This window comes from Felis catus, chromosome B1 (genome assembly GCF_018350175.1).
Source record: "Felis catus isolate Fca126 chromosome B1, F.catus_Fca126_mat1.0, whole genome shotgun sequence".
In the NCBI taxonomy this organism is placed as follows: Eukaryota; Metazoa; Chordata; class Mammalia; order Carnivora; family Felidae; genus Felis; species Felis catus.
In genome coordinates this window covers 48525745-48553669 of record NC_058371.1, presented here as the reverse complement: position 1 = coordinate 48553669, position 27925 = coordinate 48525745, and the positions used below count along the sequence as shown (strand labels likewise).

Genomic DNA, 27925 nt, shown 5'->3' with positions numbered 1-27925 from the left:
ATCCTCGAGGTGGGTGGGAGGGGTGGGAGTCAAAGTTACCGGCTTGGGAACCGGTGGCCACAGCTATGGAGCTGGGCCCTGCCGTGTCCCCCGGGCCTTCCCGCTCCTTCAAGGAGGAGCTGCTCTGTGCCGTCTGCTACGATCCCTTCCGCGATGCCGTGACTCTGCGCTGCGGCCACAACTTCTGCCGCGGGTGCGTGACCCGCTGCTGGGAGGTGCAGGTGACGCCCACCTGCCCGGTGTGCAAGGACCGCGCGGCCCTCGCCGACCTGCGCACTAACCACACCCTCAACAACCTGGTAGAGAAACTGCTACGCGAGGAGTCCGAGGGCGCGCGCTGGGCGGGCCACCGATCCCCGCGCCTCTGCCGCCTGCACCGCGGCCAGTTCAGCCTCTTCTGCCTCGACGACAAGGAGTTGCTGTGCTGCTCGTGCCAGGCCGACTCCCGGCACCAGGGGCACCGCGTGCAGCCAGTGAAAGACACTGCCCACGACTTTCGGGTAAGAGCGGCAGTGTGCGGGAGGTGGCCGAGAGCGCACGTGGCGGCCGTGTCCCGACCGGACCTCGGCACCCCTGACCCCGCGGCTCCCTTCAGAGCTGGGTGCCCAGACCTCGCCCCCTCGGACTCCGCTAACCTACAGGGGGGTCGGGCCAGGAGGCCTGCGAGGGGAGAAGAGGGAAAGTAAACAGGAAGTGTGGGAACTGGGGTTACACGTTGTTCTCAGGACGGCCCCACCCACTTCTGAACGGCCGAGCCCCTGCACCAGTTACCCCAGCAGGGTGTGGCTCAGGCCCATTTGAGAAGCACAGGAGTGGGTAAAGCCCAAGGATCTTGGAGCTTAGGGCAGTCAGGTTAGAGGTGCGGGAGCCCAGGACCTGGGGAGCCAGGGAAAGGTCTTCCAAAGTGGGTCACATACTTCCCGGAGCTGGCCCTATGTATCGTGGAGGAGTGGAGAGGCTTTTGGCCCTGGCCAACTGGTTTATTCTGGATCACACTCTGCGCCCCAATGCCTAGAGTTCCAGTGGCTGTAAATAAAGTGAGGAATGTACAGGGCAAAAGTAACATGGAGAACACTTTGGTATCGGAAGGGGAAATGATCAGAAAGTAAGGATTAGCCATCTCTGGAGTTTTCACAATTTTTGACCTTTAGCCCATGGTTTTTCCATTGTGATCCAGAGCACTCATATGTATGTGCCAATTGAAACAGAAGTTCTGTGAAAACGTCTATTGTACTCTGGGATTGGCTGTTATTTTATTTTTACTGATTGATTTAAAAATTGCACAGGGTGGGGCACCTGGGTGGCTCAGTCGGTTAAGCGTCCGACTTCAGCTCAGGTCACAATCTCGCGGTCCGTGAGTTCGAGCCCCGCGTCGGGCTCTGTGCTGACTGCTCAGAGCCTGGAGCCTGTTTCAGATTCTGTGTCTCCCTCTCTCTCTGACCCTCCCCTGTTCATGCTCTGTCTCTGTCTCAAAAATAAATAAACATTAAAAAAAAATTTTTTTTTAAATAAAAATTGCACAGGGTGTGAAACACTATTTCCTTAGCTATTAACACATGGGTCAGACCCACTGGTTAAGCTGGTAGGAAGCTGAATGTATTGAAAAGGAGGTGCGCTGGTCTCCAGACCCTGTTTTCTTTTCAATGCCTTTTTTTCTTTTCTTTTTTTTTTTAAGCTTATTTATTTTGAGAGAGAGCATGTGTGCATGAAGGAGGGAGGGGCAGAGAGAGAGAGAGAGAGAGAGAGAGAGAGAGAGAGAATCCCAAGCAGGCTCCACACTGTCAGCGCAGAGCCCAATGCGGGGCTTGAACTCACACTGTGAGATCATAACCTGAGCCCAAATCAAAAATCTGATGCTTAACAGACTGAGCCATCAGGGCACCCCTAATGCCTTTCTTAAGAAATATTGAAAGTTGGTTACAGTTCCATTGCACATTTTGACAGAGTTCAAGTAAAGGGGAATGTTAACAGAACGCATGTTTGAATAACACAGTAACTTGCCAGAGGGATAACCCTGTAACGCCTGTTGCCGTATTTAACAGTGGTCCACAACAGTGCTTTTTCCCATACTCTCTGGCACAAGTGCCAGGTCCTGATTTGGTACAGCTAAAGTAAATACTGGGCATTCTGGGGGCTGGGGTTGAGGTGGGGCTGGGCACCATGGATCAAGTCATGGCTCATCACCATGAGACTGGCACAGGTACAGAGCAGGAAGATGGGCAGGGGTCGAGGCCAAGAGCACTAAGTCAGAACCCCCAGGTCTGGGCTAAGCCGGGATTCACAGTTAGTGAGTCAGGTGCCCGGAAGCACATACGGTCTAATGACAACTTCCTGTTCATTCAGCAGATGCCTTGTACTGCTAGGTCCCAGGGATACTGCAAGACATGAGATAAACAACAGGTCGTACCTTCAGGGAGCTTGAAGCAGAGACCTGAGGGATGAGGAGGTGTTAGCCAGGTGAAGGGGGTGAAGAAGCCAGGCAGAGGCAGCAGCATACATAGGGGTCCAGAAGCTGGGAGGCCTAACTCTTTAGGCAGTAAGAGGATTTCAGAGTGGTTAGAGTGAGAATGGAGTGCAGAAGAGGCCTTGAGGCCTTGAGGCTTGGCCTTTATCTTAGAGACTTTAGGGAGCAGTAGGAGGGTTTTAAGCAGAGGGATGATGCTGTCAGACTGATGGGCACCTAGGGTGACCTATGAGGACAGAGGGAGTCCGGTCCCGAAAGATGTGAGGAGAATGCAAGCCATGTGTGCTCAGCCCTTCGCAGGGTGGGACTCAGTCGTGCGTTAGGCACCCGTGTCCCAAGGACCTGTTGTGTGGTGTTAGGGACCTGTTAGGGGTGCTGAAGCCACAGAGGTAAGACCGAGCCCTCGCCCTGTGGAACTCACACTGTAGTAGGGGAAGTCAGACAATAAATAGTGCTGGGTGACTGGGCGGGGAGCAGCGTGGGAAGGCTGGAGAGGGGAGAGCAGGCTGAGGGGCTTCTGTTGTGTGCGGTGGGCAGCCCTGAAAGCTTCTAAATAGGGACTTTGTGGTGAGCTGTGTGTTTAGAAAGATCACTTGGGCAATCATCTGAGGAATTCGGTAAAAATAATAATCAAACCAGGCGACACTATTTTTTTATAAATTTTTTTGGTTTATTTTTGAGAGACAGAGCACAAGTGGGGGAGGGGCAGAGAGAGGGAGACACAGAATCCAAAGCAGGCTCCATGCTCTGAGCTGTCAGCGCAGAGCCCGACGCGGGGCTCAAATTCACAAATGGTAAGATCGTGACCTGAGCCGAAGTCGGACGCTTAACCGACTGAGCCACCCAGGCGCCCCCAGCCGACGCTTTTTGACCGCTTACTATGTGCCTGGTGCTCTTGAGTGTTTACATGTCAACCAATTTAATCCTCACAAAAACCCTATGAGGTTGCATATTGGTCTGCTATTGCTGTTGTAATAAATTGCCACAAACACGGCAGTTTAGCACAGCACAGAAGTGTTTTCTTATGGTTCTGGAGGTCAGAAGTCCTGAAATCCAGGTGTTGGCAGCACTACGTGCCTTTTGGAGGCCAAGACAGAATTTATTTCCTTGCCCTGTCCAGCTTTTAGAGGCCCCTTTCTCCATCATTCCAACGTCTGCTTCTGTTGTCTCATTGCCTTCTCTGACTGACTCCCCTAACTTCCTTTTAAAAGGACCCTTCGAGGGGCGCCTGGGTGGCGCAGTCGGTTAAGCCTCCGACTTCAGCCAGGTCACGATCTCGCGGTCCGTGAGTTCGAGCCCCGCGTCAGGCTCTGGGCTGATGGCTCGGAGCCTGGAGCCTGTTTCCGATTCTGTGTCTCCCTCTCTCTCTGCCCCTCCCCCGTTCATGCTCTGTCTCTCTCTGTCCCAAAAATAAATAAACGTTGAAAAAAAAAAATAAAAGGACCCTTCGATGACTTGGGCCCACCTGGACCATCCAGGATAATCGTCCATCTTAAAATCCATAATTTCATCCTACCTGCAAAGTCCTTTTTGTCATATAAATAATATATTCACAAATTCTGAGTTTTAGGATGTGGACGTCTTTATTCAACTTGCTACATGTAGGTATTGTTCTCCCCATTTTACAGACAGTGATACTGAGTCTCAGGTGACGTGACTTGTCTGAAGTCACAGGGTAAGTACTATATACAGTTCACCTGGGGCCTTGTTCAGCCCCTACTCTGGTCATGGACTTTGTGAGAAACTTCTCTGGTCCCTGGGGAAGACTTTCCCTGCCGGTTCTCTGTTCTGGGAGCTGTGAGGGCAGCCGATTATGTAGGAGTTTTAAGAGGCTTGAGTGGGTAAGAACTGCCATCAGTGGGTGCCTACTGTGTGCCAGGCACAGTATGTCCAGCAGAGGACAGAGGAGTCCTAGCCCTAGGCTTCTTGGAGTCAGACATAACTGAATAACAATCACACTAATTAGGGGCATCTGGGTGGCTCAGTCGGTTGAGCGTCCGACCCTTGATTTCAGCTCAGGTCATGATCTCATGGTCCGTGAATTCAAGTCGCGCAGAGCCTGCTTAGGATTCTTTGTCTCCCTCTCTCCCTGCCCCTCCCCTGCTCACTCTCTCTGTCTTTCTCAAAAATAAGTAAATAAACTTAAAAAAGTGTGTGTGTGTGTGTGTATATATATAATCACCCTCGTTGTAGTTTCAGGGTGACATTCCCGTGAAGGACAGTACAGTATGTGACCCACTGTGACAAGGCAGCCTGCTTTTGTCTGCTGGGGCATGGAAAGGAGTCTCTGGGGAGGTGATTTCAAGACTCAGGAGGAGTTAGCTAAGTGAGGGGCAGCAAGCAGCAGTGGTGGGGCAGGGGGCAGGGATGCAGAGTAACCCAGAGACGTCTGGACGGGGAATGAGGGCATCCAGTCCAGGACAGATCGCAAGGGGCACGAAGGGCATGTTAAAGATCTGAGATTTTGTCCTACCTACATACGTGGGGCATGAAGGAAGGAAGTGCTGAGATACCCAAACATGGCATAAGTGTTTGATTTTTTTCTAATGTTTATTTATTTATTTATTTATTTTTTGAGAGAGAGAGAGAGAGAGAGAGAGAGTGAGCGAGCGCACGAGCCGGGGAGGGGCAGAGAGAGAGACAGAAGATCTCAAGCAGGCTCCAGGCTCCGAGCTGTCAACACAGAGCCCGACGCCAGGCTCAAACTCACAAACTGCGAGTTCATGACCGGAGCTGAAGCAGGCGCTTAACCAATGGGGCCACCCAGGTGCCCCACACATGACATAAGTGTTTCAACCAGATCACTAAAAGTACATGTTGGGGCTTGAAGTGACATCCACTGGCACGTGTTTCTCAAACCTCAACAACCTACCCGTTCTTCGAGGAGAAACTGTTCTAACACTGTGAAATAAAATATATTCCTTACATACAAACACTAAACTAGTGTAAATTCCTCCTATTCCACACATAGGCAGTAAAACAGACACACAAAACTTACAAATTAAGCACAAACAAAACAAAAATCAATTCACTTCTAGTTCAGATATTCATTACAAGGCCTTATTTTGCTGAAACTCAAGTGCTGCTCCTTCGGTGGCTCTGAGGCTTGTCTGGCAATACTCGCGATACCCCTTTACCCTCTTCTATGTGATGACTTGATTTGCCAGCCTCAGTTTCCCTCTTCGAAGAACCAAAACTTGGCTGTGATGTAATTGGCCTTCATTAGATCTAGCCTATCCTTTACTTGTTAGGTGTATTTCTGTTCTTTCCCTATTAGGCCGAGACAATGAAAGTCGTATAGCTTGGACATTGTTAGCAAATACAGACTGGTCCTGAAGTTGTAGGAACTGAAAGCGTGTGTCGGCAGTGTTCATAAGGTGACTCAGAAAAGGTTTACCTTAGGTAGGTGTTTTGGTTTTGGTTTTGGTTTGTTTGTGTGTGTAGGTCATTGAATGAAAACACTAATTGAAAACTCTTCCTGGAAAACTTGCAGATCCCCAAAGATAGAGACTCGGAGCCAGAGGGCACTGTGAGGAGATGATTCCATTTTACTAGTGAGAAAACAGAAACTTGGAGAGATACAGCAATTCGTGACAGTCGCAGGGAGTGAAAAGGGTACACGCAGGATTAGAACTCAGATTTCCTGAGTCCCAGTCCAGTGTTTACTCTGCCTTGCAGAACCCCCACAAAGTCCCGGGCCTCGAACTGCCTTGTCCAGATCACTTTCTTAGGCGTCATATGGGACTGACTTGAGAGCCATTCTCTGCCCTCCAGCTTCTTCTGCACCAGCCCCAGTCTGTTCCCCTTCTGGGATTACCTTCTTACAATTAGTCTGGCTAAATCTTAGCCTGGAATATTCCATGTTTTCCTTAAATCTCCCCCCCTCATAATTTTCCCCCTTTTCCTAACTACACACCCCCTTCTGGACCCCCCCATTATGGGCTCGGCCCTACCAGATCCAAATTGCATGGAGGACATTGATTGCCTGCTTGGTGAGGCATGTGCCCAAGGGCAGGGATGGGGTCTTACTGAACACTGCTTATTGAGGCTCCTGAGTTATTGGACCCCAGCACAAGGCACCATGGTGGACACCTGCTTCATAAGCACACCGAGGGGAAAGGAAAAATGGGAGACTGGGTTGGAGTTGGATAGGAAAAGGATCTGGACGAGATCGAGTTGTCTTGGATGCATTTATCCTATGCATTTAAGAGGCCTGGGAAATAACCCGGAAGGAGAGTTAAGTCACCTGGTGCTAAGTGGCACTTAGTAGTGAGAGTTAACACATGCCTGGTGTGCTCTTTTAAGTACTTTACATGGATTGACTAGTGGGAACCTCACAGCAATCCTGTGAGCTAGGCAGTCTCATTCCTCTTACCCACATGAGAAAACCATGGGGCAGAGAGAAGAAAATGAATGCTCCTAATGGGGGAGCTGGGATTTGAACTTGGGTGGCAGGGTGCCAGAGCTCTTAGCTGCTGTGTCAGTCTGCCTGGAAACAAACATTTGAAATAGGGAAAGTAACAGGAACCAGAGGCAGATGCCAGGACACTGGTAATGGGCTGGGTAAACATGGACCAAGAACTGTTCTTCATTTTTACAGTGAAATTTCAGAGACATGCCTCATTTCTTAATTAAAAAAATTTTTTTTGAGAGAGAGAGAGGGGAGGGGCAGAGAGAAAGGGAGAGAGAGAGAATCCTAAGCAGGCTCCACACCCAGCACTGAGCCCAACATGGGGCTCAGTCTCATGGCCACAGGATCATGACCTGAGCCGAAATTAAGAGTTGGATGCTTAACCGACTGAGCCACCCAGGCACCCCTCTAAGGTATGGAGCCTGACGGCCAGTGAGAGAGAGGGCTTTGCCAAAGTTCTCGCCAGTGGTTAGTGACAAAGACACTATTTATAAATCAGGTCTCCTAACTTTCAGTCCAGGAGCCAGTGTGGAGTAGTGGAAAGACCGTGGACGTTGGATGCACTCATTGACTGGGCAGGTAGGTAGGTATGCACATCCGCTTTGTGCTGAGACCTGGGGATATGCAGGGACAAGACAGTTTCTACCCTTGCAGGGCAAGCGTCCATTCCTTCTGCAAAGGTTTGTTGAGCACCATGTGTGGGGCGAGAGGACCTGGCCTTTCCTGGAAGCCTGCAGCCTTTCCAGGAAAGTGAGGTGATTATCCAGGGTAGTAAGTGGGACCATAGGGTTGTACCTGAGAGCTGTGAGAGCCCACGGGATGTACCTGAACTCTGCTGGGGAGATCAAGGCGGCTCCCTGAGGAAGTGAGGGGAACCTGAGCTGAGTTTTCAGCGCCACGTTGGGATTGTTGGACGGGCAGACAGGAATCATTCAGAAGCAGCAGCATACATAGGGCTTCGGAGGACAGAAAATCTGGCTTGGGGCAGACATCCCTGGCTGCAGACCTGACCCTAGCACTTTGATAAGTACTTGAGGGGCACAGTGACCATCTTGGGAAGTAGTATTTATTCTTTCTCTTACCTGCACCCTTCCCATTTTCTGTTATACCGCATAGCACCTGTGTTAATGGATAATTTGGGCAAAATAACTTTGTAAAATCCTTAGGGTTAATTATTAAATATATTATTGAAACTTGCTGCTTAAAGAATCAAATTGTAATTTTTAAAATCAACGACGTAGACCTTATAATCACATTCTGAACCTTTTAGTGTAAATAAAAGCTTCCTGTTCTGCATGTTTATAACTAACCTTGAGTGTTGTAATTTGAAACTAAAATCAGAGCTCATTTGCTCTTTTGGGCTTGGGGCCTGGTCGATGCTCCACATGTGTCACAGGCCATTTAGCTCCATCCAGGGCAGTGATGACCCGTATGAGTCCCGACCAGGCTTCACACCAGAGCCCCCACTAGGAAGCCAGCAGCTTCTGCTCATTCAACACACTGCTTGGGCTATAATGCAGGTCCCTGAATGGTCAGTCCAGTTGGATACACGTATGTTGTGTGGTGTTAAAATCTGAATATCTAAAACAAATGTGAAAAGTGTATTGTTTAGATTCATTTGAATTCACACTGTTTACATGCAGTATTTCCTAGATGAACCACAAAGTGCATGGAAAGGGAAAAAGTGGAATAAAACGTCACAGTAAATCCCCAAATAGGAAGAAAAGGGAATACTGAACAAGTGGGAGAAATAGGTGGTAGGTTGGATGACATGTTGGGTTATGTTAAATATTCCAGTTAAATGACAGAAGTTGTCAGAGAAGAAAACAACCTAGTTTTGTGCCACTTAAATAGGATTATGACAATGGACGGAAAAAAAATACATTTGATAAAGTTCGGTGTGCTTTAGTACTTAAAAAAAATTAGCAAACTAGGAACGGAAGGAACCTCATTAATCTGATAAAGTATAACTCCTGAAAAGCTTAGAGCTAATACCATATTTAATGGTGAAACACTGAAAGTTTTCTCATTATGGCCAGTTCTATTCAATTGTGTATTGAAAATTGTAGCTAATAAAATAAGTCAGGAATCATAAATAAAAGGTATAAGGTTAGGAAAGAGGGAAACTACACTAGCATGATCTGTAGATGACATGATTACATGTATCTGTATAGAAATTTCTGTTGCATAGGAAATAAAAAGATGCTATGGATAAATTATGAATATAAGTTTAGACAGAATGCCAGTTGCAAAAAGATTAAAATATTTCTGTATATCAGTAGCAAATATCAAATAAAAAATACAGTGGTATAGAAAATTGAGTTTATAACAATAAAGGTAACAAAGATGCAGATCTCTGGCCGGGTGGGGCAGGGGGGAGAAGTGGGGAACAATTTCATTGAGAGACATCAAAGACTAAATGGAGGATATACCAAATTCATAGATGAGAAGACTCACTATTTACAGATGCCAGTTATCTCCAAACTGAGTGTAGAGTCAGTACTATCCTAATCAAAATCCCAATGTGATTATTTTGTGGAATTTGACAAGCTAATTCTAACATTCGTATGAAAACTTTAAGGGACAACGATTGCAAAAACATTCTTAGGAGATATTTATTAGATATTAGATATTTATTAGATATCTATATTAGATATAGAAATATTATAAAATATATTTATTTTACAGCTGTAGAAATTAAGGCTGTGTGATATTGGCAGAGGACAGACAGGTGGACCAGGGAAACAGACTAGAGAACTGGAAACATGTATGGTAGAGGTGGCCTGTGTATCAGTGGGGCATGCTAGTACTCTTAAATAATGGTTCTGAGGAAGCGAGCTCTCAGGTCATACCATTGACAGGATAAACTCCAGGTATCCACATTGGACCCAAATGAGAAAGGAAAGCCATAAAGCTTAAAAAATGATAATAATATAGCAAATTAACTTTGTGACCCTAGGGTATGGGAATATTTTTAAAACTAATTCTAAAGGGTAAGACCAATACATTTGACCATATTGAAGTTAAGAAATACAAGCGATACAGTAGAAGATACCTATTACACATCTAACCCATGAAAGACGTTGCACATTTACAATAAATCCCTACAAACCAGTCAGAAAATGGCAGGCAACTCCGTTAAAAAATGGTTGAAAGACGTGAACAGATTAAAAAATAAATATCCAATGGTTAATAAACACTTCATTAACATCGCTTGTGTGGTATTAGCTAGTACAACTGCTTTGGAAAACGGTTTGGCATTAATCTTCTAAAGCTGAAAATACACACACCAGTGTTTCTGCCTCCAGGAGTATTTTGCACAGAGACAAGTGTACGTGTATATGTGATGTATGCAGGAAGATATGTGCTATTTGTATTACTTGGAGAGTGTCAATGACCCAACTGTCCATGAACACGGAATGGGTAAATGTGTATTCATACACTGGAATACAGTGCAACAATGAATGAGTAAACTTACATACAGTAACGGATTTGAATCCTGTAAACCTTACATTAAGGTTAAGAAAACAAGACACACAAGAATGCACACAGAATGGTTCCATTAATACAAAGTTCAGAACCGGGAAAAACTAAAGTATATTGTTTAGATTAAGGATGCATACATGGGTGCATAGAACTATGAAGAGAAGCAGGGAAATACATGCAAATAAGGACCCTTGTTTCCTCTGGCAGCAAGACGGGGTTACGATTCAGAAGGGACACATCCTGGGTGTGGTTACAGAGGTGTTCACTTTATAACCTTCTGTACTTAACCACATGTATGTGTATTTAAGGCACACATATGTTTTATGCCAAAGCAAACAAGTTGTCAACAACAGAGATTGAAAGGTAAAAAACAACTCTTTAAACCTGGGAGAAATTGCCGGGATTTCCTTTCATTGTGGGAGGAAAGCTCTCGGTAAGTGACAAGAAATGTTTTCATTTTATAGGTTTTTAAATTTTCGAGGTAGACTTTATATACAACAAGATGCATAGATCTTGAATGTTGAATCTGAGGAGTTCTGACAATTATCCACACCCTATACTTGCCACCCCGAACAAACTAGAACATTTCTGTCACCCTGGAGAGCCCTCTTCTTCCCAGTCGGAGGCAACCACCTTCTGATTTCTGCCACCTTCTATTAGTGCTGACCATTCTTGAGCTTCACATAAATTTTAACAACTTACTCAATAATTTTGACAACTTACTCAACTCCTCTGGGCCTTCTTTTCTCCTTTGTGTAAGTGGAGTGTAGTGCCTGCCTCACAGGAATGTAAGAATTAAGTAGCATGATATTTATAAAGTGCTTAATCTGATGCATGATGCACAGTACATGTCAGTAGTAACTCTTGTTACAAATAGAACCATTGGTGGATCTCATCAACTCACACCTCAGAGAAGGGTCATTTTGGGGTTGTTCTTTGCTGCATTACAGTGGAACTCTCATAGTGGTTGAAGAGTTTGGGAAAGGACAAGGGACTTTTGCGTCTGGCCCCCTGCCATCTTTTTTAGCCCGTAATCGAAGGCAGAGGGCTGGGCTGTGTTGTTTTGGGACCAGCACACCCCTGGGTAACGTGTGGGCAGTTCCTTCACGCCTGTCATCCACACATATTTGGCACATCACAGAACTATTACGTGACTTTGTGACAAGACCTCTCGTCCCACAAAATAAAACATTAGGGTGATATTTCACTGGTCTTGTGGGAGGTTCATGCTGATTTTATTTTGCTACTGGGAGGATCACCTTAGAGATGTTATTCTACAGAAAATAATTTTGAAAAATCTGTTATATATTCTCAAGGAGATCATAAAAATGACCAAAATGAATAGAAAAGAAAACGAAATCTGCAGAAAATGAAACGAGGTATCACTTTTGGACTACGGCAGTTAGAAGAATGGGCTATGGAGTAAGAGACTGCTCAGTTATTGCTGCATAACAAATTACCTCCAAAAAGAGTGGTTTAAAACAGAAAATGTTATCGCACAGTTTCTTTGGGTCTGTAATCTGGGCATGACTTAGCTGGGGGTGTCTGCCCTCAGTCTCTCATGATGCTGCAGTCTCATCTGAAGGCTCGAGTAGGCCAAGGTCACCATTCAAGCTTGCTTATTTGCCTGCTCATGTGGTTGCTGGCAGGATTCCGGTCCTTTCGGGCTGTTGGGTGGACGCCATCCTCAGTTCCTAGCCCCGTGGGCCACCCCGTAGACTAGATCACAACATGGCAGCTGGCTTCCATCCAAAGTGAGCAAGCAATGTAGGGTGAGAAGGGGTATGCACAGGCTGTTGGTCCCCTATCTTGGAAGTGATCTCCCTTTGCTTTTGCAACATTCTGCTGATCAGAAGCAAGTTGCTAGGTCCAGCCCACAGGGAGGAGATTCCACCATGGCATGAATGCCAGAAGTGGGGATTACTGGGGCCATTTCATTTCATTCATTCATTCATTCATTCGAAGTGTTTATTTTTGAGAGAGAGACACACAGTGCAAGTGGGGGAGGCACAGAGAGAGACACAGAATCGGAAGCAGGCTCCAGGCTCTGAGCTGTCAACACAGAGCCTGATGCAGGGCTTGAACCCACGAGAAGTGAGATCATGACCTGAGCCGAAATTGGCCGCTTAACTGACTGAGCCACGCAGGCACCCCAGCTGGGACCACTTTAGAGGCTGCCTCCTTCAATCTGCCCTCTGGCCCCCAATGATTCATGTCACCCCACCCCTGCCACATTCATAATATACTCACCCACTCCCAAGATCCCCAAACATCTTGTTATAGTATCAGCCTCTGAATCTCCTCATCTGAATCAGGTCCAGGTGGGGATGAGGCTTTTGAGAACAAATCTGTATCTTCTATTGCTGCATAGCAAATCACCCCCAAAACTGGAAGCTTAAAGCAACAAATTGCCCTATCTCACAGGAAGGAGGGATCACCAGGGGCCATCTTAGAAGCTGGCTATCCCCACTGTCTAGATTCACATCCCTATTCTGCCATACTATTCAGCCACACTAGCTGTGTGCTCTTGGGCTAGTCACTTCCCTTTTGTGTGCTTTTTGTTTTTTAATTTCTAAAATGAGGCTAATAATATTATTCACCTAACAGAGATAATGTTATGATTAACATAATCTATAAAGTAATTAGCACTTTCCCTGGCAAATAGTAAATGCTGGCCATTTATAATTAATGCCATTAGAATTGTTACTATTTTTCCAAAGAAAAAAACCTGGTAAGCTTTCTTCAGAATGATAAGTGAAAAGGTTAACGATGGAAAGAGATGGATAGGCCTTGAATACAAAAGGTAGGAATCCAACCTAAAACTGGTAGTGAAGTCCAAGGAGATCAGAGCAAGAATGCTTAAGTTTAAAAAAACAAAACTACTAAAACCAAAGTATTTGCTGAAAGCAGTGATGAAAGTGTTTCCCATGGCTCCTGTACCAGTAGAATATTGCCACAAGGTAGGGATGTGGGCAGATCTGTGTTTAGATCGGGCCCTGTAGGAATAACTGGACCAACCTGCCATCAGATCTGTTCATTTCTAACTGCAGGCCAGTCCGGTTTAGAAAGTGGGAAAGGGAGCCTGTGAGCACATGGTCTATAGAACTGGCACACAGCTCAGGGGTTCTTGGCTTTCCTGGACCAGCTTTAGGCCTGAGCGGGATGCCCTTCTACGCTGTACTGTGGCCAACTTGCGAGGGAACAGGCCCTGTCTTCCCATCTGTACCAGGTATGAAACGAAGGGGCCGGTTAGAAGGGATCTGAGAGCACTTTATGCTAAAAATGCCAGATTGGAGGTCAGGGCTATAGGATTTCCCTTTCTGCTGTGCCCTGCAGCATGTGGACAGACTGGGTTGAGTAAACAGTTGAGTTGTGCCCACACTGACGTTGGACTCCAGTTGTAAATGGGGTGTGTCCCCCCCCTGCCTGGCCTCCAGCCCTAATGTGCCTCCTCCTTGTATCTCGCGCAGGCCAAGTGCAGGAACATGGAGCATGCGCTGCGGGAGAAAGCCAAGGCCTTCTGGGCTGTGCGGCGCTCCTATGAGGCCATCGCCAAGCATAATCAGGTGAGTGCACTGGCTGAGTGGGGAGACTAGGGACACCTGGGATATGGGGGGAGGGGAGAGGTGAGGGTGGGCCCACCCTGGCTGTGGGTATGGACACAGAATCATCCTTCCCTAACTCTGAGGGTCTAGCACGGTCATGTCCTAGGTTGCTGATTGTGGCTGCACCGCCATGGCCTCTCTAAATCGCTGGGCACAGGCCACGCCAGCAGCCACGGAAGTGGCTTGAAAAACTACCTGTGCCATCTGCACTATGCTTTCAGTCTAACTTCAACACGTGCTGCACTTGACCATCCAACCCAGCTGCTCAAGCCAACGGTGACCTAGGGCTCTTTAGCTCCTCCTCTTTCCCTCTTACTCCCCGGGTCCACTCCATAGCAGTCCTGTCTCCTCTAACTGCAAAATACATCATGTCCACCTGCCGTTCTGTTTCCAGCGTCCTGGCCATGTCTCCGTTGTTTCTCACCTGGCCGTGTACCAGGGCCCCAGCCTTCTGCCCTTCTTCTGCAGTCCGTCTCCATGGAGTGGACTGATGTTTTAGAAAAATACATTGATTGCGTCACTCTTCTGCTTAAAACTGTTGAGATCACACAGTCCAGACTCCTCACCGTGGCCTTCACGGCCTTCATCCCACCCTTCCCTGCTCCTCGGTTTCGTCTCCTCCCATGCTCGGCTCCAGCTACATTGGCCTGCCTTCTGACCCTCACGTGAGCTGTCTCCTCCCAGATCTCCCATAAGGGGCACTTTGTCATTAGTATCTCAGCTCAGATGTCCCTTCGGAGAATCGTTCCCTGATCACCCTACCCAAGCAGCCTTCTCCTTTAGTTGCTCTCATATGTCCCCATTTTGTGTTCTTTGGAACACTACGTTACCTGCAATTAACTTCCTATTTTTTTTTTTTTTATGTACTCCCATTAGAATGTAACGAAAGCAAGCGCAGTAGTATCTGAGAGGATTCTTGGCACACAGTAGTTGATCAATAAGGGGTTGTAAATTGAATGAGTGAATGGTCTCCCCTCTGTCCCCACTGTCATTGTCTATGCCTGGGCACCCTCTCTTCCTCTGAGTCCTGTGCAGATTGGCAGCCGGGTTTCTGATGGGTTGCCCTGGCTTTGCTCTGTCACCCCCTGGGTGAGTACTTCTAAGTACAGCTCAGCTGAGACCTACCTGGCTTGGGCTGCCTGGCACTCCCCTCCCATGCCCATGTGCCCACGGGAGGGGACTAGGCTTGAGAAAGAGCCTCCTTAACATCTGGCCAAGGAGTTTCCCCGAGCCGCAGAGCTGGTGGAATAAGGTAGAAGAAAGGATCGTGAAAAGTGGGTGGCTAGGGCAGTAACGGCAAAGCCGACCTACTCCCAAACCCAAGCCTTGTCCTCCAGGCACATCCGTCACCCCCTGCAAGCTAATCCCCTCATCTGCAGAAAGAGAGCGGCTTCGTCTTACTAGAATGTTGTTAAACGTTCACTTGAGATGATGCATGTGAAGTGCCCAACAGAAAAGTCCTTGCAACAACTCTCGCATCTTATAGACCAGCTGGATTTGAGAGGTGTTTTCACTGTTGGAGTGAATCATTTTGTCATACCGTCAGAGCCAGAACACACGTTGAGCTTCCGATCCAGACAGGAAGTGACTGGAACCTCCCACCCTGTTCCGATCCAGACAGGAAGTGACTGGAACCTCCCACCCTGTTCCGATCCAGACAGGAAGTGACTGGAACCTCCCACCCTGTGGTCAGAACACTCGTAGTGAGTTGCTTTTCCCGTGGTCGCCGTGGAATCCTGGAGCTCTGCCTCTGTGGCTTGAGCTCCTTTGTGGCCAGCCCCATCCATTCACGTGGCTCGCCTCGTCGGGACTGCAGTGGAGGTGCCCGGCGCATGTCCGTAGGTCCAGGTGCTAGCACCTGTCTGCCCGTCCCAGGCGCTGTGCAACTCTCGCGTGGCCAGGTGTCAGATTGCAGGACTCCTATGTGATTCATGCTTTCCCCCTGAGTCCAGTCTGCGCAGGCTGATGAGGGAAGTGAAGGCTTTGATGTTTACCCCTTTAAGGCTCCGGATTGCCAGCCGGCAGGGTAGCTAGACTTGACTTTGCACTGGCGGGATTTTCCTGCCTGCTTTTTTATCTTTCTGTGGGTCAGAAATCCTCCTGCGTTTCACTGTCTCTCCCACCATGCACAACCCATCTTTTGGGCCTGGTATTTCAGCAGTACCCTCCCATTTGCATGCCTTTGACAGTTAGTCAGTTTGTACACCGGCTCACGAGTATAAAGCCATTTGTGTTTCTTCTGTGAACACCAGTTCACATGCTTTTTTTTTCCTTGGAATATTTGCCCTTTTCTCTAGTGGATTCATAGGAGTCCTCTCTATATTAAGAATAACAGTCTGTTATCCGTTGCAAATATTTTTCCTCGCTTGTCATTTCTTTTTCAGTGAACCACTTTTACCTTTTCTGGGTCATTTTCACTTTTTCGGTGAATATTTTGTCACATATTGTCAGAGCCATGAGCATATTATTTATCATGTACTGAACTTTTCAATCTCAAGATGAGATAGTGACCTGCCGTTGCTACCGCACACATTTCAAGTTGTTTTTCCAGTGGTCATCTTAGAATTGTATTTTTGTACTTCACTTTATTAGTAGTCTCTTGCCATTTAGAACTTGTCATGTTTAGGGCGCCTGGGTGGCTCAGTGGTTAAGCATCTGACTCTTGATTTCAGCTCAGGTCTTGGTGTCAGGGTAATGACTTTAGGCCCCATGTTGGGCTCTGTGCTGGGCATGAAGCCTACTTTAAAAAAAAAAAACAACTTCTTATTTTTATATCCATTCAATGATCTCCTTTGAGGCTTCTCAGTGTTTTACTGCTGTACAAAAGGTCTTTTTCATTCCAAGGTGAGAAATATTTCTCTGCTTTTTCTTTGAGTGCATTTATGGGTTTGTTTTAACTTTTAAAAAGCTTTTTGTAGTTACAATTAGGAGTATGTGTATCGTTAATGATTTGGTGGGGTTTTTTTTAATTTTTTTTTTTTAACGTTTATTTATTTTTGAGACAGAGAGAGACAGAGCATGAATGGGGGAGGGTCAGAGAGAGAGAGGGAGACACAGAATCTGAAACAGGCTCCAGGCTCTGAGCTGTCAGCACAGAGCCCGACGCGGGGCTTGAACTCACGAACCGCGAGATCATGACCTGAGCCAAAGTCGGATGCTTAACCGACTGAGCCACCCAGGCGCCCCAATGATTTGGTTTTAAAGTAAATACTTCCTACTCTTTTGGGAAGCCTCTGGATCAGACAGATTTGAAGTCTTAAGATTGGAAGGCAAATAAGTTTTATTTATTTTTTTTAACTTGTTTTATTTTTTATTTTTTAAAATCTACATCCAAATTAGTTAGCATATAGTGCAACAATGATGTCAGGAGTAGATTCCTTAGTGCCCCTTACCCATTTAGCCCATCCCCCCCCTCCCACAGCCCCTCCCGAAACCCTCAGTTTGTTCTCCATATTTATGAGTCTCTTCTGTTTTGTCCCCTCCCTGTTTTTATATGATTTTTGTTTCCCTTCCCTTATGTTCGTCTGTTTTAGTCTCTTAAAGTCCTCATATGAGTGAAGTCATATGATTTTTGTTTTTCTCTGACTAATTTCACTTAGCATAATACCCTCCAGTTCCATCCATGTAGTTGCAAATGGCAAGATTTCATTCTTTTTGATTGCCAAGTAATACTTCATTGTATATATCTACCACATTTTCTTCATTCATCCATCGATGGACATTTGGGCTCTTTCCATACTTTGGCTATTGTCGATAGTGCTGCTATAAACATGGGGGTGCATGCGTCCCTTCGAAACAGCACACCTGTATCCTGTGGATAAATGCCTGGTAGTGCAATTGCTGGGTCATAGGGTAGTTCTATTTTTAGTTTTTTGGAGAACCTCCTACTGTTTTCCAGAGTGGCTGCACCAGCTTGCATTCCCAGCAAATAAGTTTTAAACATCGTTGTTATTTGCAAGGCACTTGGGTGGCTCAGTCGGTTAAGTGTGCAACTTCAGCTCAGGTCATGATCTCACGGTTGGTGAGTTAGAGCCCCACATCAGGCTCTGTGCTGACAGCTCAGAGCCTGGAGCCTGCTTCAGATTCTGTGTCTCCCTTTCTCTCTGCCCCTCCCTTGTTTATGCACTCTCTCTCTCAAAAATAAATTAACATGCAAAAAATTTTAAAAATACATTCAAAAAATAAAAAATGGTTCTTACAGCAACAGTTCATTTCTGCGATTCAGTATTTCCCTTGCTGTTGTGCACCTAACCAAGATACAGATTAGTGTGTGTTGAGGAGGATCCAGACGATAGGCGTCATCTAGAAGCAGTGATTCGATTTGAGATTTCAACTTATCAAGACAATCTCATTAAGCTGTGTGCTTTAAACTTACAACTCTATGCTGATAAAACTGCACCTGCATTTTACCTGTCGGGGGGTCTGCTCATGGTTTCGTTTGAAAACAGAGCTCCTTTGCTAGAAACCTCCGAGTCACACGGCCAGGCACCGGCGAAGGGCTTCCATCCGAGGCTGACTCTCTGTGGCTCCGTCCTGCTCTCTGCCACAGGTGGAGGCTGTCTGGCTGGAAGGGCGAATCCGGCAGGAGTTTGACAAGCTTCGCGAGTTCCTGAGAGTGGAGGAGCAAGCCATCCTGGATGCCATGGCCGAGGAGGCGAGGGAGAAGCAGCGTCTGGCTGAAGGGAAGATGAAGCGTCTGGCAGAGGACACAGAGGCTCTGGCCCATGAGATTGAGCGGCTGCAGGTGGAAATGAAGGAGGATGACGTTTCCTTTCTCATGGTGAGGGGCTTGCCGCCTGGCTTCAGTGACAGGGACCAGGTGTTCAGGAGCCGGTGGGGAGCCGGAGGCCCCCGGCCCCGGCCCACCCCGTCTTCCCATAGTCTCGGGGTGCTGGGCCCTCGGAGCCTTCGGAGGAAGTTCTCTGCCCGTCAGGAGGCCAAGAGGGTTTTCATCAGAGTTCACTTCTCTCTGCCTCTGTCTCCTTTCCTTCTCCCTTGCCCTTCCTCTCTTGTACTCACTCTTGCTCTCTTTTCTTTTCTTCTCTCTCTGCTCCAAATGGAGTACTTGGTAAATAAGCTTTTTATTTTGGATTAATTTTAGATGTATGGAAAAGTTGCAGGGATAGCCCTGAGTGCCCCCGTACGCCTCTCCTTGTTTCTCCCATTGTCGACACCTTACATCATCTTGTGGCACATTTGTCCGCGGGAAGCTGACCTGGGTGTGTTGTAATTAACTAATGTCCAGACTTCTTTGGAGTCACCACTTTTTGCATTACTATCCTCTTCCTGCTCCAGGGTCCCATCCAGGGGCTCACAGTGCATTTAGTTGTCCCGTCTCCCAGTCTCCCCTGGTCTGTGACAGCTTCTTATTTTCTGTTTTTCATGACCTTGGCAGTCCTGAGGAGTTCTGGCCAGATGGCCTGTTCTCCCACCGGGGCTTGTCTGATGTTTTTCTCATGATTAGACAGGGGTTATAGGATTTTACAAAGAAGACAAAATGGAATATTCTAGAGTTATACAATTATTTTAACTTTTTAATGTAAATATGACATTTTGATATTCTCTATTGTTTTCTTAAGAAAAGGGTGACTTTGGGGCACCAGGGTTGGCTCAGGCAGTTGGGTGTCAGACTTCAGCTCAGGTCACGATCTCACAGTTGTTGAGTTCGAGCTCTGTGTCAGGTTCTGTGCTGACAGCTCGGAACCTGGAGCCCGCTTTGAATTCTGTGTCTCCCTCTCTCTCTGCTCCTCCCCCACTCACACTCTGTCTCTCTCGCAAAAAGAATACACATTAAAAAAAATTTTTTTTTTTTTTAAATAAAAGGGTGACCTCTTTCTCTCTTTAAAAAATATCTATTTAGTTGATTTTTTTTCTTTTTATTGCTTTCATCCCCTGCCTCCTGCCCCCCATGAGTCACTAAGTCTTTATAGAGATGTTTCTATAATGGAAAGCTAGTTTGGAAATCGATTAGGATGGTGAGGTATCTCCTCCACTTAGAGAACAGCCAAACCCTCTGGAAAGGGGACTCTTTGTAGAGTGGATTGAGAAGGGACAGGGACATATTCCATTCAAGCTGGGTGGGTGTCACATCCCCGCCAGGGACCATTGGGGTTCTCTGCCTCATACAAAGCTTTGAATCCTGATGTCTCCTGTCTCCAAAATGCCCCTGATAATAAAATCATTTGGTGGATTCTAAAAGCTAGATTCCTTGCTGTTTCTGGTTAGGAAATTGGGAGTGTCGTCTTGCCCAGTGACCAGTGTGCTTTCATGACCTTTTTTTTTTAAGCTTATGTATTTATTTTGAGAGAGACAGAGTGCAAGTGAGAAAGGACCAGAGAGAGAGGGAGAGAGAGAATCCCAAGCAGGCTCTGTGCTGTCGGCACGGACCCCAAAACGGGGCTTGAACCCCCAAAACTGTGAGATCGTGACCTGAGCCGAAATCAGGAGTCAGATGCCTAAATGACTGAGTCGGCCAGGTGCCCTGATTTTTTCTTTTTTAATGTAACAGTTTTATTGAGATAAAATTCACATATTGTATAATTCACTCATTTAAAATGTGTAGTTCAGTGGTTTTTACTGTAGTCACAGAGTTATACAGCCATCACCATAATCAGTCATAGAATTAGTTTTACCCCCCCAACAGAAACCCCGTACTTTTTAGCTGTCACCCTCCTATGCTCCCCCTCTCGCCCCACCATCAGCCCTCAGCAAACGCTAATCTACTTTCTATCTCTAAGGATTTGCCTAGTCTGGACATTTTCCATAAATGATTCCTATAAATGGAATCACATAACATGTAGCCTTTTGTGACCAGCTTCTTTCACTCTGCACGTTTTGAAACTATATCTGTTGCAGCATGTATCAGTACAGGACTGAATAATACTCCGTTGTGTGGATATGCTACATTTTATTTACCCATTCATCAATTGGTGGACATTTGGGTTGCTTCCACTTTTTAGCGATTATGAATCATACTGCTATAAACATTCATGTGCAAGTTTTTGTGTAGACATATGTTTTTATTTCTCTTGAGTATGTGCCTAGGAATAGATTTACTGAATCATACGGTAACTTGTAAGTTTAACCGTTTGCCCGGCTGCTTTCTAAGCAACTGCACTGATTTTATAGTCCCATCAGCAGTGTATGAGGGCTAACTTCTCCACATGCTTGCCAGCGCTAACTTTCTTTGAAAATGTCTTATTATTTTTAAATTTTTATTTTAGAGAGCGAGCGTGAGCAGGGGAGAGAGAGGGGCAAAGGGAGAGAGAGGGAGAAAGAGAAAGAGAACCCTAAGCAGGCTCTGTGCCGAGCACGGAGCCCTGTGTGGGGCTCAATCCCGTGACCCTGGGATCACGACCTGAACCAAAATCAAAGTTGGACACTCAACCGACTGAACCACCTAGGCACCTCCTGACTGTTTTTTCAAATAGCCATTGCCGTGGGTGCAAAATGGTATCTCACTGTGGTTTTAATTTGCATTTCTTCAGTGGCTAATGATATTGAACATCTTTTCACGTACTTGTTGGTCATTTGTATATCTTTGGGGGAACTGCACATTCAAATCCTTGGTCCATTTTTTAAAGTGGGTTGCTTGTCTTTTTGTTGTTGAATTGTAACGGTTTTTAGGCATTATGCACACTTTGCAGGTATGTGATTTGTAAATATTTTTTCCCATTTTGTGGGTCATTTGTTCACTTTCTTGGTAACTTCCTTTGAAGTACAGAAGCTTTTCCTTTTGATGGAGTCCGGTTGGTCTGTGTTTTCTTTGCTGTTTATGCTTTTGGAGTCATATCTAAGAAACTATAGTCTAATCCAGTTTTATAGGCTTAGCTCCACATTTAAGTTTTGAGTTAATTCAGAAAATTTTGGGTGTGGTGCAGGGTGGGAATCCGTCTTCAATCTGTTGCATGTGGACGTCCGGTTGTCCCACTGAAGACCATTTACCGAAGATCATTCTTTCCCCAACGAATGGCCTTGGCACCCTTGTAGAAAACCAACTGACAGTAAATGTGAGGGTTTACTTCTCGACTTTCAGTGTCCATTAGATCTGTATGTCTGTCCTTATGTTAGTACCACGTTGTTTTCACTACTCTTGCTTTTAGTAAGCGTTGGAGTCGGGATGTGTGAGCCACCAACTTTGTTTTTGCCCAAGATTGTTTTGGCTATTCTGGTTCCCTTGAATTTCCATACGAATTTTAGGATCAGCTTGTCAGTGTCTATAAAGAAGCCAGCTAGAATTTTGATAGGAACTGTATTGAATCTGTAAATCAGTTGGGGGAGCATTGCCATCTTAACAATGTGAAGTCTTCTGGTCCATGAACATGGGATATAGGGCTACTTTTGAGATGAGAAACTTACTTTTTTTTTTTTCCTGTGCTTATGGCTCTGTTTTTTGTTTGTTTGCTCGTTTGTTTGTTTTTTCTTTTAGAAACACAAAAGCCGAAAACGCCGGTAAGTTGCCAAAGCTGATGGAGGGGAGGGGAAGAGCAGGCAGAAATACCAGGGGTGCCAGCGCCAGTGGCTCCAGGGCCAGGCAGGTAATGAAGCCAGCTGGGTATGACCCAGAGGGAGTGGTGGGGACTGGCCAGGTGGACAGAGCCCTCCTTTGAGCCATTCCACTTCCGATTTATGCTGGTGAAGTGTTGTTTTTCTGAGTGTGGAAAATCACCGTCCGTTGTGTGGGGAGAGAATGTGGCATCTTGCACATGGCTTGTATTTCTCAGGGGGCCATCCCAACGTTTAAGCGTATTTCTTGGTTAGCCCCTCCTCGCCTCAGGGACACACTGGTTTGTGTTGATGTCTGTTGGGCTCACAGCGATGAACTGTATCCCAGTCACCGCTGTACGAAGGTGAAAGAGAATGCTTTGGAGAGTAGTGAGTTTCCCGCCACCGAAGGTGTTCAAAGTGAAGACCAATGATACGTTCAGACATTGGGACTAGGGGACCCTTATGGTCCCTTCTGACTCAGACATCCCACGAGCAGATATGTAAGTATGCTTTGTGCCCTCAAGAAGGGGAACTGTGTCTGAGAACGTCCTATATATATTTATCCCAGCTGGGGCAGGATGAGCCCGAATACTGAATCCTGCAGAGAGCTAGGAGCAGCCTAATTGGCTACTGGCTCGTCTCCCATCAGAGCCCAGCCCAGGTTTGTCATGGGTAGGATGGCCAGGGAATGAGTCCTGTCGCCCGTGGCCGGCTGACCCAGTTAGGCCCAGGATGCACGGCCCCAGCCCTGCCCACCAGGCCTTCCCTCCCTTCCCAGCCTCTTCTGCACCATGGAGCCAGAGCCCGTCCAGCCCGGGATGCTCATCGACGTCTGCAAGTACCTGGATTCCCTGCAGTACCGCGTCTGGAGGAAGATGGTCACGTCCGTTGAATCTGGTGAGTGGGGGTGCGGGCAGGGTTACAGGAAGGAGGGGGGTACTTTACGTGAGGCACAGAGCCAGCTGCACTCCTCTCTTTTAGCTTCCCATCCTGTCGGACCTTCTCCAGCCTCTTGCAGACAGGTGCCTGGTGCCCTCTCCACCCCCAGCCCCACCACTCAAAACCCTCTGGCAGAGCCCCTGTCATTGGGTCCTGACACTCGGCCACCTCTGCAGAAAGAGGAGCTGGCTGCCCTCTCTGTTCGGAACTGGACCGTGTAGGTTATGGAAGGTCTCCTCCTTTCAGGATCGCCTTTCCAAGGTGACACCAGGCCACGCGAGTCACTGTGTTTGTTGGGCGCTACGGACTGAGTGTTTGTGTCCCCTTACATTCGTAGGTTGAAGCCCCAACCTCCAATGGGATGGCATTTGAGGTGTGGCCTTTGGGAGGTGATTTGGGTTACATGAGGTCATGAGCATAGAGCCCCAGGATGGGGTTAGTGCCCTTACAAGGAGAGGCACCAGAGGGCCGGCTTCCTCTCCCCTTTGCCCGGTGTGGGGACACAGCAAGAGGCAGCCGTCTGTGAGCCACGAGGAGGGAGGGCCTCACCCAAACTGAACCACGCTACAGCCCAGTCTCAGACTTCAGTCTCCAGAACCATGAGAGGGACATTTCGGTTGTTGAAGCCACGCAGCCCGGGGTATTTTTGTGTAGCAACCCAAGCTAAGACGTGATTTTGTAGGGAGAAATGTCAGTGACCCACCCAGAGGGATGTTACGTGCTTCTCCAAATCGTCATGGAGTTTTGTGAGCACCCGGGGCCCCTGCTCCTGTTGGTTTCCTGTGGCTGCTCTAACAAAGGACTGCACACTGGGTGCCGTAAGATGACAGATTTACTTGCTCTCGCAGTTCCAGGGGCCAGAAGACCAGAGTGCTGGTGTCGGCAGGGCCGTACTCCCTCTGAAACCTATAGGGAGGGCCTTCCATGCCTCTCGCTGGCTTCTGGTGTTGGCCAGCAATCCTTGGCCGGCAGCTGTAGCCCTTGGATCCCGGCCCTTGTCATCACCTGGCCTTGTCCCCTCGTGTGTCTGTGTCCCTTCTCCTTTCTTTGGCAAGAACAACAGTCATGTTGGGTTAAGGTCCCACTCGGCTCCTGTCTGATGTCATCTCAGTCACATCTGCCATGACCCCACTCCCAAATAAGGATGCCTTCTGAAATACTGGCGGTTAAGACATCCCCATCTTTTTCGGTGGGGCACAGTTCAGCCCATAACCCTGCCCCTCAGCCCTGGACAGCTCCCTCCAAGCCCTGGGGCCAGTTGGGACACAGTGGGTCACTTTGGGGGGATGGAGGCATTGGCTGGCGGCTGGCATGGGAGGCAGGCAGCACCTAAGGTTGGCTGATTCGCCCCCGCTGTCCCCCTCTGCTCTCAGTGCCTTTCAGCTTCGATCCCAATACCGCGGCCGGCTGGCTCTCGGTGTCCAATGACCTCACCAGTGTCACCAACCACGGCTACCGCGTGCAGGTGGAGAACCCGGAGCGCTTCTCCTCAGCGCCGTGCCTGCTGGGCTCCCGCGTCTTCTCGCAGGGCTCCCACACCTGGGAGGTGGACCTGGGGGGGCTGCCCAGCTGGCGGGTGGGTGTGATGCGGCTGCAGCAGGACGCCGGCGCCGAAGGCCACTCGCACAGCTGCTACCACGACACCCGCTCGGGCTTCTGGTACGTGTGTCGCACGCAGGGCGTAGAGGGAGACCACTGTGTGACCTCGGACCCGGCCACGTCAGCCCTGGTCCCGGCCATCCCCCGCCGCCTGCGCGTAGAGCTGGAGTGTGAGGAGGGCGAGCTGTCTTTCTACGACGCGGAGAGCCACTGCCACCTCTACACCTTCCACGCCCGCTTCGGGGAGGTGCGGCCCTACTTCTACCTGGGGGGCATGCGGGGGGACGGGCCTGCCGAGCCTCTGCGCATCTGCCCCCTGCGGATCACTGTCAAGGAGGAGCTGGATGGCTGAGGTTGGCCCGGAGCCGGATGGATGCTGCCTGGGACCGGGTCGTGGTCCTGCTCTCTTTCTGCCCTTCCTCAGTCCACGTTCACCTCAGTACCTCTGAACCGACTGCCTCTGCCAGCATCTTCCTGCTGACCTGTCTTGTCCTATTCCTATGGCTCCAGGCCCCAGACCTTCTCCTTCATTTCTGGTCTCTTCTCTGCCCACGGTTAAAAGTCATCCAGGAGACCCCTCACTCCCCAGATCCATGGCACCTTCAGGATGTGAATTTTCTAAACCCTAATGCCAGGATTTCTGGGGATGACATTTGCTTCTAGAATGGGCCTGTTTTTTAAAAAAAATTTTTTTAATGTTTATTTTTGAGACAAAGCGTGAGCGGGGGAGGGGCAGAGAGAGAGGGAGACACAGACCCGAAGCAAGCTCCAGGCTCTGAGCTGTCCGCACAGAGCCTGACGCGGGGTGGGCCCAAACCCACGCACTGAACCCGCAAGATCATGACCTGAGCTGAAGTCAAACGCTTAACCAACTGAGCCACCCAGACGCCCCTAGAATGGGCCTGTTTTAAAACGTAGGTTTTATTATCCAGGTATGGCAAGGCCAGTGGACCTGGAGAGGGCCGCAGTTGAAAAGAGATTGTTATTTACAGCTCCCAAGAGGAGGGCCCCACCGCACTTTTGGGAGTAGCCACACAGGGCAGCATCAGGGGAAGCATCAGGGTCTGTGAGGAGGCAGGGGGAGTTGAGGAAGCACAGGTTGGAGACTTTATTGTGGTTTCAGCGATAGGAACAGGTGGGGCAGGGCTCTGGGTAGACGGGTTTGAGATCTTCTAGTTCGAATCATTTTGGCAGGCTCTGGGACATCGGGGCTGTCCCCATTTGTCAGGGATGATCCAGAGGGGAACCTTGGCCCCCAGTGTGAGAGCCAGGTAAAGGAAGTGGTTGGGGGTATAGCTCAGGATGGGTTGGTTTGCAGATGAAAGGCGTGCTCACCGGGGAGTTGATTGCTTTCTCCTGGGAGGAACAGGTTCCCCAGGCCTGTGAGGCCCCAGATGCCAGAGCCTCAAGAATACAGAAAATAAGAAAATATAGTTCATACAGGGCTGCTGCTGTGGCTTTGGGGCAGGACCTGGGCTCAACTTGTCTATCACTTTATCCCAGTATTTTAAAACTGCTCCCCAGGATCCCCTGTGGTCCCCTTGGGGAATAGGCAAGGCTGCCCATCAGATTAGCTCTGATTTATCTATTTGCACTTCTTGGACTATTGCACTTAAAAAACACTTTTTCTTTCTTTTTTTTTTTTTTTTTACATTTTAGCCTTAAAAAGTGACTTATACAATGCAAGTGGAAAAAACCCCACAATTTAAAAAAGCACAGTTTAGACCCGTTCCTTCTCTGGGCTTCAGTTTCCTCATCTGGGGATGAGATAGGAGGACTGGGAAATTATGTCCTGTGATTGCTGTGGAAGAAACAGCTCTGATGCGGCCTCATAAAGTAATGAGGGACCCCTTTCATTCAGGTCTGGGGTGAGAAGGGCGGGAGATGGCCTCGCTTGGCCTTTGCTGCCCTCCCTGGCCTCAGCTGCTTGTCTTACACCCTGTCGCCTTTCGTGTTGTCATCCTGATTGCTTCTGCCCCCTTTCAATTCCTGTCGTGCCTACAAACTTGCACCTCCATCTTCCTCCTTGCTCATGCCTGCAGATAAATGTTGATTGTCCGCTTGCTCTGTCCCAGGAAACGGCGTGGTAGGAGGAAATACTGTCCCGTGGGGGTGGTGGTCTAATCAGGGGGCACGTTCCCGACCGAGGACTCGAGTTCTTTCTTCCCCCTGTGCCCCCACCTCACAGAAATGGGCTTTTAAAACAGAAATGACGACTCAAAACTGAAGCGTTGTCAATGGGATGTGTACGATCAGTAGGGGCCACGGGGAGGGACGCGGTAGGAAATGCCACTGGGTGAAGGGGGCTGGGTTGGAATGTTGGCTGACTGGCATGTGCAGGCGGGAAGGCACTTGGGCTCATTGACGCTCAAGGCACTTTGGTGACCAGCACCTGAGACCAGTGTGCATTCTCTTGGTGTTTATCTAGCCCATCAAATAGAATCTCTGCAAAAATCTTGACCTGAAATTATTTTAAGTTATAATAAACTTTTAAAAACGTTTTTTTATTTCCAACGTAGATAGTGGAAGGGGTTTTTTAAAGAGTACAATTTGGATAGCCTAGGCCTCTTTTTTAAAAAATAAAAATGATATTTGAGCTAAAACCCACTTTTTCTTTTGACATTGTCCTTTTGTGTCCTTGGAAGCAAAAGCTCATCCATATTGTAGCATGTATTTGACTTCGTTCCCTTTCATGATCAAGTCACATTCTGTTGTGTGGATATACTGCATTTTATCTATTCTTGAGGTAGTGGACATTCAGATCGTTTTCATCTGTTGCCATTACAAAGAATGCTGCTGTGAACATGCCTTGTACATGGGTTGTACAAGTTTTTGTGTGGACGTAGGTTTTCTGTTCTCTTGGGTATATACCTAGGAGTGGATTTGATGGATCATACATGAACTCTGTTTAACCCTTTGGGGAACTGCTAGGCT

The 27925-nt window shown here is 47.8% G+C and overlaps 1 protein-coding gene across 2 annotated transcripts; it reads left to right on the top strand.

Annotated features, from left to right (window-relative positions):
* On the top strand, positions 1-27598 carry TRIM35 (tripartite motif containing 35). 2 transcript variants are annotated; one of them, XM_003984794.6, is made up of 6 exons: positions 4-500; positions 13832-13927; positions 18516-18746; positions 22395-22417; positions 23232-23350; positions 24766-27598. In XM_003984794.6, the coding sequence occupies exons 1-6, from the start codon at positions 66-68 to the stop codon at positions 25341-25343; spliced, it is 1482 nt and encodes a 493-aa protein (XP_003984843.2). In that variant the 5' UTR covers positions 4-65; the 3' UTR covers positions 25344-27598. The 2 variants fall into 2 exon arrangements, with proteins under 2 accessions (XP_019684147.2, XP_003984843.2); XM_019828588.3 differs by lacking the exon at positions 18516-18746 and having other exon boundaries at positions 1-500.
* Positions 27599-27925: the final 327 nt, after the last annotated feature.

Coding starts and splice junctions, on each gene's coding strand:
- TRIM35 (XM_003984794.6), top strand. CDS start 66: ATGGAGCTGGGCCCTGCCGTGTCCCCCGGGCCTTCCCGCTCCTTCAAG. Junction 501..13,831: donor ACACTGCCCACGACTTTCGG/GTAAGAGCGGCA, acceptor TATCTCGCGCAG/GCCAAGTGCAGGAACATGGA. Junction 22,418..23,231: donor CACAAAAGCCGAAAACGCCG/GTAAGTTGCCAA, acceptor CTCCCTTCCCAG/CCTCTTCTGCACCATGGAGC.